The 12,010-nt window shown below is 42.3% G+C and overlaps 1 protein-coding gene across 3 annotated transcripts in view; it reads left to right on the top strand.

Annotated features, from left to right (window-relative positions):
* SLC25A26 (solute carrier family 25 member 26) overlaps positions 1-12,010 on the top strand; it is an 83,384-nt gene that overhangs the window by 47,912 nt on the left and 23,462 nt on the right. For all 3 annotated transcript variants that reach the window (XM_057422927.1, XM_057422928.1, XM_057422929.1), the window contains one exon: positions 10,714-10,758. In XM_057422927.1, coding sequence (XP_057278910.1) covers positions 10,714-10,758 — 45 coding nt within the window. The remainder of the gene's footprint in view (positions 1-10,713; positions 10,759-12,010) is intronic.

Genomic DNA, 12,010 nt, shown 5'->3' on the forward strand with positions numbered 1-12,010 from the left:
TCCTTGTGCATTCCCAGCCTACCTATGGGTGGGGTGAGGAGCAGAAAAGTCCTTGACTCTGTGTAAGCTCTGCTCAGCAATCACAAAAACATCCTGAATTATCAAGGCTGTTTCCAGCACAAATCATCATCCAGCATAAAAACATCACTCCGTACTAGATACAATGAAGAAAATTAACTCTACCCCAGCCAAAACCAGCCTGGCTAAGGATGTGCTTAAGTGCTTTGCCAAGCAGGGAGGGGATGATTTATACTGGTAAAGTAGAAACTCGATAGTGTTGACTTTGCTGATCACAGCTATAACCAGGATTTCATAGAACAAGAGTTAGTTGCTGTTGTGCTCTGTGGCTCAGCTCCCATCAGGCTCTGAAGATAGCCCAAACCTATAGCTGGGATGTGTGAACAGCCATGCAGGATGAGCAAGTGAAGAAAAGAAGGGTTTGTGTGTATGTCGGAAGTTCCAATTTAGTTCTTGCCCACCAAAGCATCCTTCTGGATCCTGTTCCCATGCTCTTGTAGTTTCACCCACTTTCCTCACGTCCAAGCTGGGTAACTGAATGTGAGAAATTGTTTTGGTTTAGCTTTATGGTTTAACATTGTGGTTATGACAGATCCTCAAGGCAGACGGAAATGAGGTGGTTGCATGAAGACATGCAAATGAATTTAAAGGCTTATGGTGAAAGCATCTTTTCCACAAATGAATTGAAACAAATCATAAAAAGCCATGGCTTTTATTTCTACAGGTCTTACAATGGTTGTGCTGTTGTGCAGGCAGGGCTAGACTCCTTTAAGGATGCCTAAGGAAGCAAACACTCCCTGCTCTCTGCACTCTGGGTTTGCAGATGCAGCTAGCCTCTCTGAAGCTTTTCCCAGCTTGCTGACAGGCAGGAAGTTGGGGATGCAGGCAGTGGAATGGCTTTCCCTGGGGCTCAGTAGCAATGGACAAGTCTGCAGGTCCTCACCTGGGAGAGCAGTGAGTCCCTTGTGGCCCTGCAGTGCCTGACCTGACATGGTACGGCTGCTACCTTCAGTGGTGAGGGGGGAAAGAAATGCACCATTAGGAGCAGAGTAGCTCTCCAGCCGCATAGGCAGGGAGGTCTGCTGTGTCCAGGGGGCTTCCTGTTTAAATAGTTAAGAGTCTGCAGAACTGGTTAAGCCATCAAAAAACTATAAAGGGTACAGAAAAGACTTTAAAGGAAGCATCCTTCCTGTGTTGGTATGTGCATTGTCTGCCTGTTCATTTGGGTTCGATCAAATTCTTGTTGTGATTTTTCAGCTACCTTTAGTGAGTTTTAGATTAGGTATTTTGTAATGTACAATTAGATTTAAGTTTGTAGGACTGTAGCTGCAGTCCAGGAAAGCTTGTGCTTTAATACATGAAAGCAAGGGAGAACATTGTCACAAGGTAGTATGCCTCCGAGTGGAACATAAGCAAGTCATTTCACTTGGTGGCTTCTGCAAGACCATGGCTTGTGCTTGGGCTGAATAAATGCTACTGTTTATTAAAAAGTAGAGCTAGATGAGGGAGAGAAAATAGTCCAGTCTTATTTCAGGCACACAGGATAGTCATACTGTTCAGTACAGGATTTAGGGACGTATTTGGCTGCTGCTCTATAAAGAGGTGGAAAATTACACGTGTTTTAGTGCTTTGCAGACCTAACTCCTATTCAGCTAACAGCAATGGAGATCAGATGTGATGAACTCCTTCAAAGAGTCTGTGAGGATAAGTCCTTTAACTCCTCCTGTACTGACTTGTTGTTTAGGCCTGTATGTCAGACACCTCACCTTGGCCTGCTGCGGCTTCCCCTGTGTGCTGTTCCAGTGGCACCCATTGGAGCATGGCCCATGAGGCTGTGAGCACCTCCCAGGACAAAGCTCTTTCTTCTTTTACCTGTGCTGTGCAGTGCAGATACAATCCTCAATAGCTGAAAACAGCCGTCACAGAAGCAAGCTTAGCAATGCCCCATTTTGTGAGATGCTAGTAAAAGCTTGAATGTGTATACACAGAAGTGTGTGGTTTTGTGTGTAAGATACGTAGAACACCTTTACATGAATAACCTTTCCTAAATCTGACATTAATCTGCATTTTTTCTGTCTGCCACATGATGGAGGTACTGGTGTGAGATACATAAACAGTGCTGCATGGTCACACACTTCAAAAAGAGAAGTTCCAATTTAGTGATTTATAGGAGTAGTTCTGTTGATGTCGGTTTTGCCCTGGCTCTGATGGAGTAATTTTCTCACAGTATCTGTGGGGTGTTTAGTTTAAAGCAATGTTTGGTTGTCTTTTTTCTTTTTCCTCCACAAAAGGCGAGAATACTCTTACCAGGTAATCAGGGCTATCAATGCAGTGAAATACCAATGCTTGTATTTCGGAAGACGTTCAAGAGGATTTGCTTAGCTTACATTAACTTTATTGGGAATTTAAGTGGTACTTAAATGTTCTTGGCTTGGGCTCAGGTACAGCTTCTGTAAAAGCAGGGAATTTGCAGCCATTCAAGAAGTTAAAAAGAGCACATCCTAGATCTGCTCTCAGCAGGAGTCTGTGCATCCTGGGAGGGATGTGGTAATATCCAAATTAGTTGATCCTTGTGTTGTATGCTAGAACCTTGCATCTGCTCTCTCCTCTTTCCTCCATCTTGACCATTCTGGGTCCTGATCCAGAAGCTGTCAAACCCACATGTGCAGAATTCCCAGTGCTTTCAATGAACTCTGGATCAGGACCATATGCAAAGGCAGAGATGGATTTCCCTATGACAGTTTTTCTAGTGACGCTCAGAAATCTCCTGGTAAGAGATGAGTTTATTTTGTTACAGTGAGAGCTGCTCTGTTATACTTGTAATCATAATGTAGTAACAGGACATTTGTAACAGAACTGCTGAGGGTTGAGATACATCCAGGAAGGGAGAAACACATGTTTCTTGTGGCTGTTACTCCCAGGACAAGAGTTCCTCTGCTGATGTCAGTGTGATTACAGCTGCCCTGTTGTCAAGTTTCTCTGATTGAATATTTGCTGGATGAAGCAATACTCTCGCTCCTCTCTATAGATCCACCTGCTTTGTGAATCAAGCATGCTACTTGTCTAATTCCTTGTGCTTAGGTCCTTGTATCCCCTGCAAAATCCTCATTTGAAGAACTGTTCAACTCTGTGATACTCCAAATCTATCAGTCCAGCACGTACCTATACATTTGATTTGTTTGATTACAGGTTAAAAGCTTGTGTTTAGAGGCTGTCTCTCAATAGGGGCCTTCAAAAGGCGTTTTAAAAATTATACTTCTATTTAGAATGCTAAATGTATGTAAAATGTACATTAAAATGCCTTCAGAGTTAGTGAGCTGACGTGCCATTTGAGTGGCAGCGCATAACCACGCGTGTGTGTCTGCACCCACGTCCTGATGTAATAGCTTCTCCAAATGTTGAAGTTTTTCCTCACAAGACTACTTCCAGCAATGCTGCACTCCACGCTCCAGGGTTCTGCTCCTGTCTTTTTTTCATGAGAACAAAGATTAGCCCTTCATGGTCCTAAACTCAATGCATGTGCATGACTTAAAGGCATTACCTACCAATAAATAGGAGATTAGCTGCGGCTTGTGTATTTCCTGATCAGTTCAGGTTTTTTCAGATGGCTCGTTGTTATCCCGTTTCCTTTAACGATGGGACACTTTAATGAGTTTGCCATCTGACATACATCTGCTTCCTGTTAAACAATACCTTCATTCTTCTACAACTGCTAAACTCATCTTTTAGCCTACAAGATTTTTATCTGTGCCTTGCAAGCAGCATGTACAAATCAGTGTCAGCATATTCATTTTCTTGTTGGGGATTTTTCTGGGCATGTTGTTTTCAAGGATGAACGGCAAAACAGGCGTCTCCTTCAGTGCTTCTTTGTTGGAATATGGGTGAACATGGATATTATTTGCCTAATTAGGGGCTGATTGGTCTAGCTTGTGCATAAAGTCCAATAAGATCAGTTTTTGTGGCTAACATACCATTCCTAATAGTTATTCTGTCCTCTCAGTAAAGGGTCTGGTGCAAAGTGGGGGGGTGGTGGGGTGTGTGTGTGAGATTTTTAATACTGTTTCTTTGAGGAAAGAGCCGTTAATAGCTCAATGATGGTCTGTCTCACGCGTGGGCAAAGTTAAGGCTCTGTGATCATCAGGCTCTCTTAAATCAATCCAGCCTGCATTGAGTTTGTGCATCTGCCTCAGTGCTTCTATTTTCCCCATGTTTTGGGAACACACAGTCATGCCGGATCTCTGGCTGTGTCTTTCCCCTTCACTGCTCAACATTGCCCCTCCAGAAAAACTTGTTTCTTTTCTTTTTTTCTTGTTATAAAACCTTTTTCTAGAGGAGGGAAAACTGGATAGAATTTTCCTTGTATTTATCTGTCTCTATACAACCTTTGTGTGCTGCTTTTATAACAAGCATGCAGTGCTTTCTACAGTCCTGTTGCATGTGCAGTTCTGCCGCACAGGTCCAAAGGACATCTATGAGAATGGTTTGTAACCAAATTAAGCAACCCTGTGGGGCACATAATATTTTGTCTCTGAAAGGAATTTACTTCCATTCACATGTGCCAAGTGACCAATGGAAATACTCTGGGTTTAGAGCTGGGGAAACAGAGGAAGCAAGGTGCAAATGTTTATTTGAGGATCAGTGAATCAGAGTAACAAACATTATTCAGGAATTCTGTGTTTCTCCCTGCTTATAGGTTGTAGTTGTCTCCCAGCTCACACAGGGTTAATGTTTCTTGCTTAGAAATGATGGAATTGCTGATAACTTCAGGTAGCTGCTGGTGTATGATCTGAAGCTTTTGTTTTAATGATGCTCTTGGTTTCTACCACTTTAAATGCCATTCATTTGCCTCTGGCAGTGCTGTAGAGCCAAGGTTCAACACTGAAGAACTGCGGAAAGTTTTTATTGCAAATGCAACTTGATGGTTTAGCTGTGCTGACCCAACTTCCCAGGGGCTTCCACCCCTCTTTGGCTTCATGCAGTCTTACAGGAAGGTGCTGTATGTGAACTTGGTCTTTCACTGTGTCTCTCAAGGAATGGAGCCAAGAGATCTTCTCTGGTCATTGCTGTACCAGTGTTGTCATACTTGCCTGAAGAGGTTTGTTTCTAGTTACATCAGTGTTTATTAACAAAGCCCTCCATCATTTATTTAACATATAAATGTGTTTATTCTTTCACCACACCTTCCATCGCTTGGAACACAGCTGATGGCTTTGACAGTCTTTCATTCATGTTAAGATAACAAATTACCTTTGTTAGGTTCCTTGTGGAATCTGCAGTTTATCAAGGAGGTCCTGGGATGTAGTATTCATTGAAGCTCTGCAACAAAATAAGTCTACTTTGTCAGTTTTGGTGCATACAATCAATGATGGCAGTACTGAGCTCCTCTACATCTTCATTGTCAGTCAGAACTGCAGAAAGGTACAGGTCTTCCTAACAGTGCTGATTGCTGTGACCTCTGATGTGACCATGGAGAAGTTTACCTCATTTCACGCTGTCTTTTTCAAATCCTGCCATAGGAAAAGTATATTTATAGCTGGAACACCAGTTTATTATAATCCAGATGTACTGGGCAAGTGTGTAAAGAGTTTTAGGACAAAGCACTGAATCAGATTTACTGTGATTATCAATGGAAATGTTTTGGTGCTAACTGCAGTGTGCAGACAGCGTTGTTTTATTCTGCTGTAACGTGAACCTATTTGAGAGAACCATCTTTTATAAAGAAGCTGACTTTAAAAAAAAGAACTGTGAAAGGGACTTCAGTAAAGGGAAGATTGTTTTCCTGAAGTTTGCGGTTTATGTATCCTTGGAAAACAGTATGTTCTTTGATACTCAGAAGTGGGTTATTAGATATTTTTTTGTAATTGTAATGGAGAAGGCGCAGTTTGGCATCTGCAGCTCAGTCACCGTGATGGAGTACTCCTTATAAATACAGGCTTCAACATGACAGTGTCTCTGTGAGCCTTGTCAAAAAACATGCAACTGATAGGTTAGGTGCAAGCTTGAGAACCACTCCATGACTGCAGTTCAAGAACTGATGTTCTTGTCATTAGCCTTTGTGATACTTGTACTTTCAAAATTCTCTTCATAGCTGTTGGCTTTCCTCCCATTGCTGTTAGTATAGGGAACAGTGGAGGAATGGGGAGAGCTGTTCCTGGGATGGAGGCACAGTTGCAGGGGCACAGATTGCTCTTACAAGGTGCGCCTGTTCCTCCTCTCACTGTTTATGCCAGTCTCTCCTGCAGTATTTACTCTAACATTTGTAAAAACAGATAGCTGTTTTGGAGAGCGAAGCCTGCTGAACTGGAGACAGGGAAAACCTGAATAAACAAACATGTGCCACAGATTAGTAAGAACATCTGTAGGTTTTATATTGTTTTGAGAACACATACCACATAGTTTTTTCATTTCTTATGCTTTTCTAGTTTCTCTCTTTCTGTCTCTCTCTCTTCTTTTTAAATATATTGCTAATAAAGATTGGAGGTAGAAAGCACAGCTGGACTCTGCATGACATGCCACTGTTTAATTTCTAGCTTGGAGGATGAGAAGAAGAGTAGTTTTATTGTATCCTAGAAGAGAATAAAGCCACATGCAAATTCCAGACGTGGACATCTGTTTCCTCTTTGTGTGAAAGAATTCTCATATTTGGAAGGGAATCCCAGTTCTGAAGGGGCTGATGAGTTGGTTTGGTTGGGTTTTTTTTTTCCTTTTGGTTCTCCCTCCCCCTCTTTGCCACTCCTTCAGCATCCTCTCCTTGCTCCCTGGCTGCTGCATTTCCTTTGGGACAATTGCAGCTTGCAGTTTAGCATCAGATACCGAATGGGTGAATTTTGAGTTTCATTAGAATGTGTTGTAGCTACAATGAGTATTATTAAGCTCTGTTGTAAATTGCTTTTACTTAATTAAAAAGTACGTGATTGTAGGACTTTTGCTCTGTCATCCATCTTCAGGTTGGTGTTTTCATAGAGTGAGATGTGCGTGTCTGTTGCTCTGGCTATGAAGTGAGACTCTTGGTAGAAGCAGCTTATTAAAATGAATCTTTAAAATTCCTGTATCAGGGGAATTAAGCAGATCTGTAGAAATAAGAACCTGCAACATTCATTACATTAAGTTAGGCATCAGGTGCTGAGGACTACAGGGACCACAATAAATGAGAATGTCACTAACCTAGAAAACATTTGGGAGCAACAATTTACAGCACTCTGGGGGCTTTAAACTTCTTTCTTTTTTTGGTGTAAGAGCTGACTGTGTTGAACAAACAGCACAGTTATATAACATTAGGCCAGACATGAGAACTGGTACTCTCTGTCTATTTTATATTAACATTGAATGAGAGGGTGGTGGAGCTCGCCAGGGTTTCATATTTGCTGGCACAGAGTTACCCACATGTGCGGACCACATTTTTATTGTTGTCTTACCCTATTTCAGGCATAAATATCGCTGTCTGGCAGGGTGTGATTCTGTTCATTGCTGAAAAGCTTTCCTTTTACGAAGCAAAGTACGCAAAGGAATAAAATGCTGTAAATGTTCAAATTAAGAAGTGTCTCCAGCCTGGAAGATTTTGTCACCTCTGTCGTGGTAGAGGAATAAAGGGCAATTAGCCATCTAAAGGCTTTGTTGGATGAGCTACCCTTGCAGAGCTATTTCATTTTTGCATATATTAATCCTGCCTTTGGGTGTGGATTGCTTAGTCTGGTCTCTGAGAGAAACAAGGCTTATGCAAACGGGTTGTATGCCCACATGAATGCATGGCAGCCTGTGCAGCCCTTGGACACTTTGGCTACAGAAATGGGGTGGAAAAGCAGAAGCAGCAAAGAGAAGTAGAAGTTCCTCCGAGTTTCTTGAAGAGAAGAATGTGAGAGGAGAACAAAGATGATAAAGGTGTTTGGGAAAGGCTTGCAGTTGGAACTGAACTTTCAACAGGGGCTGTGGAATGTTGAGGGGAAATGTGATGGAGTTCCCCATCTCAAAAAGATCGATGACCACAGCTTGGAAATTATTTGGCTTCAGTGAATCTGATGACAAAACCTGGAGGAAGCCAGATTCCCTTCCATTCCAGTACCCATGAAATTGCTTGTGTGGGTTTTGCTCTTAAATCAGGATGTTGTCAAACAGGCTGCAATGGATAACTGTAAAAAATGGAGGACATCTCCTTAGTATCATCTTAGTGCACGCAAAGGTGCTGCTCTGCGTGTTTTTGTTGGCGAAGCTTCCCAGTTTGTTTGCTTTTTTCAGGCTTAGGGATGTTTAGGCCCTTATCCTGCAGGCATCCTAGAGAGGAGGGAGTCCCGTGGCTGTGCAGATCCCACTGTCATACATCCATGCTATTCCCAGGCATTTTGGAAGCCTGTGCATAGCAGCAGCTCCTGGGGCACACGGGGAAAAGTGAAACAGATAATCCCCATCCAGGTTGGGTCCCTGCTGAGCAGGACATGGAAAGCAAGCACCAGGAACACCGAAAATCAAACAGCGGTCGTGAACAAATTTCCTCTCTGATTGAAATGCTTCGAGCTGGGAGATAAAAAGGGGTTTATGTCAAAAGCTTCCCTTGTTGTCTTGTTAACAGCTGCAGAATTTTACCACTCCTTCATGAGCATAGGAAAGCGAAACTTGGAGGCTGTGTTTGAAAGCTTGTTTTGTTTGGTGTACAGCTGGATACAGAGTGTTTCCTTTCCTCTCTTTTAACAAATTTGAAGCAAATGTAGTGGGTATTGTTTCCTTTTTCCCTGTTTTTTGGCCTAGATAATAGATTATGCTGCTTTTCATTTTACATGGCAAAGAAATCATGCCATTTAACTCCAATTCAACAATGATGCAGCAGCATGTGGAGATATATATATCTTCTCATAAATATATTACCACACATTACTGTCAAATAGCTGGGCTTTTTCACCCAGTATTAAAAGGAAAATTTAATTGCTACAGTAGAGTTTCAAGGCCCTGATAAATAAGAGCCATGTCTGACCTTTATTGTGGGGCTCAGAGCTGCCACCAGGGATATTGCTCATTGCTCAAGATGACAAAGTTCCTCTGAGATTTCAGTTTGTCAGCTCAATGTACAGCAGTGACATTGATTTCTTCTCACTGCCATTTCCTGCCCGAATAGATAACAAATGTTCTGTGGCAGGTGCCTGTCAAGCTTCGTTTTGCCTGGCAAATTAACCTAATAGACTCATTTATTAATCATTAGTTGCAACACAGTGAGGCAGACAGGACTCTTTAGCTCTTGTGATGTTTAATGGATGTACCATTATAAATTCCTTTGTGTAGTGTGAATTTGGGTTTAATAAGCAGTTTGTTTCTCTGTAGTGAATGTTTTTAACCTGACATTACTCACAAAGATCAAAGATTTATGTATTAGTTAAATGTGACCCATGTTGAGCATCTACTCCATGGCAAAAGGTGCGTAAGTGCTCTCTGAGACTGATAAAATGATGCACAAACTGCAAATCAGCCTAAGGGGGAAACTGACCCAACATGCATCGTGTCTGGGGAAGAAAGTTAAAAGTAGGAGAAGCAAATAGATACTTGGAAGAAGATTTGAAACCGGGGCTTGACCGGCTGTTGAAGTGGAGAAGTTAACTGCAGATGAATTTAGGAAGGGGCAAAGCAGACCCGCACATACATCTGTAGGGCAACTCTAGCACAGTACTATTTTCCTAGGGACCCCTATCTCCAAGATGTCTTGAGATAGATTGTTGGGCTGGAGATAGCAGGGGTGGCACCAGAGAAAGATACTGGACATGGCTTGTCATAGTGGTGATGGAGGAGGAAGATACAGAAGAACTTAGTGGAGAGAATGGAGGAGGGAGGAAGAAATTATAAGGGAAGGTATAATCTTGGAAAGCGATGTCTCTTGTTGCAAAGAATCACTCTGTTTATGGTGAAAACTGACTTACTCCATATGTTTGCCCTGCAGAGCCTACAGAGCTGACAGCAATGTGTGTTTGCTTTTTTCCCTGCCACATGTCAAGAGTTGGTTAAGAGTGTTAAGCTGGTCATGAGGTGTTTATCAGGGCAAAATCTACAAAGTAGGCACAGGCATTGCTGGGGACACATGGCAATAAGAATAAACCTAGGGAGAGATACAGGCTGTTGCTGGACAGAAGAACCTCTCATTATACGTGGGGAGACAAGAACCATCAAGCTTCTCCTTTGAGTTTATTTGACTGTGGTAGCTCTTCACATCCTGCTTTTAACTCTCAAGGGGGCTTTTTAACATGAGATTACTCGGAGAAAGCTTCCGCAGCTGATGCTCAACTGCAAAGCATTGGTTGGAGCACAACTGTTCTCAGCTCAGCCTTTGTGAGAGTGTCTGTTGCTGAAGATGTATTTTTACCAAGCTGTGACCGTGGTCTTAGGAACATGTTTCTTGAACCATCCCTATGGCTTCCTTGGCTAAGCGTCAAACCAGGAATGTCCCTGCACTAGATCATACTGCTTATTGCTCTTGTAGGCCACCCTGGTAACAATACATTAACCTCTCAGCGGGGAATGTGATAAACAAAGTAAAACCGCTTTAGTGAAACCAGTCATTTAATGGCAACGTACATTAAGTGTCCATAAAGATTTGTAAATGTAATAAGCTGCAGTTCTCTGAGTGAACAGTAACTGTTCTTAATTTAGCCAGTGGAGGAACATGCCAACCTCATTTGCTTTTCTAACATTATGTTGTTTTTTCTTTTCCCACCTCTCCAGATTCCTTTCTCTCTGGTACAATTTCCCCTCTGGGAGTCCTTAAAGGTAAGTTCTCTTTAATGAGAGAAATAAAAGTTATACATTTTGCAAAGGCTTTCCATGGTAACTTATCTAACTTGGTTATCCCAATTATGGGCACGTCCAAGAATCAGTATGGACTAACCTACCTATGCCAGAATAACTGAAAAATAACAGGGAATATGTAACCATAGATGTGTAGCATGCAGTCTAAATTTTACTCCCCAACATACCAGAAATCTAATCTATTTTTTTTTTGTAGTGTTTTATTCTTCAAAGTTATTAGGAAATTGCAATTGCTACAGAGAAAACTGATGGTGTTTTGCAGACACAGAAAGACTGTGTCACTGACAGGCTGTTGGCTGCATATACTTCATTTAAAGGTCATTTAAAGAAGCTATCAGTAGATGATACTCTAATAGCACAGTGTTTCAGAATGATGCACTGTGTCCTCCCACCAGCTGGTTGCTGTGTTTATCATGGACAGAGTCAACGTCTAGATTGAGCACAAGGTTGGATTTGAAGACATGGCATTTCTTCATCCCTCTGTTTTTGCTTTAACTCACTGCAGAAGGTGAAAGAAAAGCTTCTTCATGTGCTTTGAGATCTGGATTGGAAACATGGACAATTATTGCAGGTTACTAAAGGCATTGTAGCAAAATCAAATATTTGTAGGAGAGGACCTGAAAATAACTTTCTTCATGTTAAGGGTACTGGACTTCTGAGCAAGCTGGCCACTGACACCCAAATTGGGCAGTACTGCTGGAAGGGTGGGATCCTGTGATGATCTTCCTTGTCCCTTGCTGCTTCCATTTGGTTAGGAGGACTTATATTATCCTTGGGACAATAGCTTGTCCTCTCACTGTAAGTGGCTTGGGTTGTTCTGAGGGGACAAACCCACAGTGTGAATGTTGCATCTGGAGACTTCAATGAGTCAGATACAAAGGGGAGTCCACTGGCAGAAGGAGCATGAAATCCTACAAGAGCTTTCACAGAACTGAGCTGTGTTCATAGAGGATTCTGTAGGTTCTTCATGAGCTCAGCCTGATGTGGTGTCTGTGTATTATCCCATTGCACAGGGCAGCTTTGGCTGCCTTATTAGGAATCTCTTTCCCTGCCAGTGTGCAGGAATGGCTTTGTGTAAACTCTTCAGCAGGGATGCTGGCCTGACCTGCTAATTGTTAGTGCAGCAGGAGTGTTTGGGAGCAAGAGGTGACAGTGCTTAAAAAGTGCCGTGTTCTTGCCAAAGCCACATAAGCCAGCAACGTTGTGTGGTTGT

The sequence above is a fragment of the Pezoporus wallicus genome, unplaced genomic scaffold (assembly GCF_028554395.1).
Source record: "Pezoporus wallicus isolate ANWC-B61680 ecotype Strahan unplaced genomic scaffold, APGP_CSIRO_Pwel_v1 contig_7073, whole genome shotgun sequence".
In the NCBI taxonomy this organism is placed as follows: Eukaryota; Metazoa; Chordata; class Aves; order Psittaciformes; family Psittacidae; genus Pezoporus; species Pezoporus wallicus.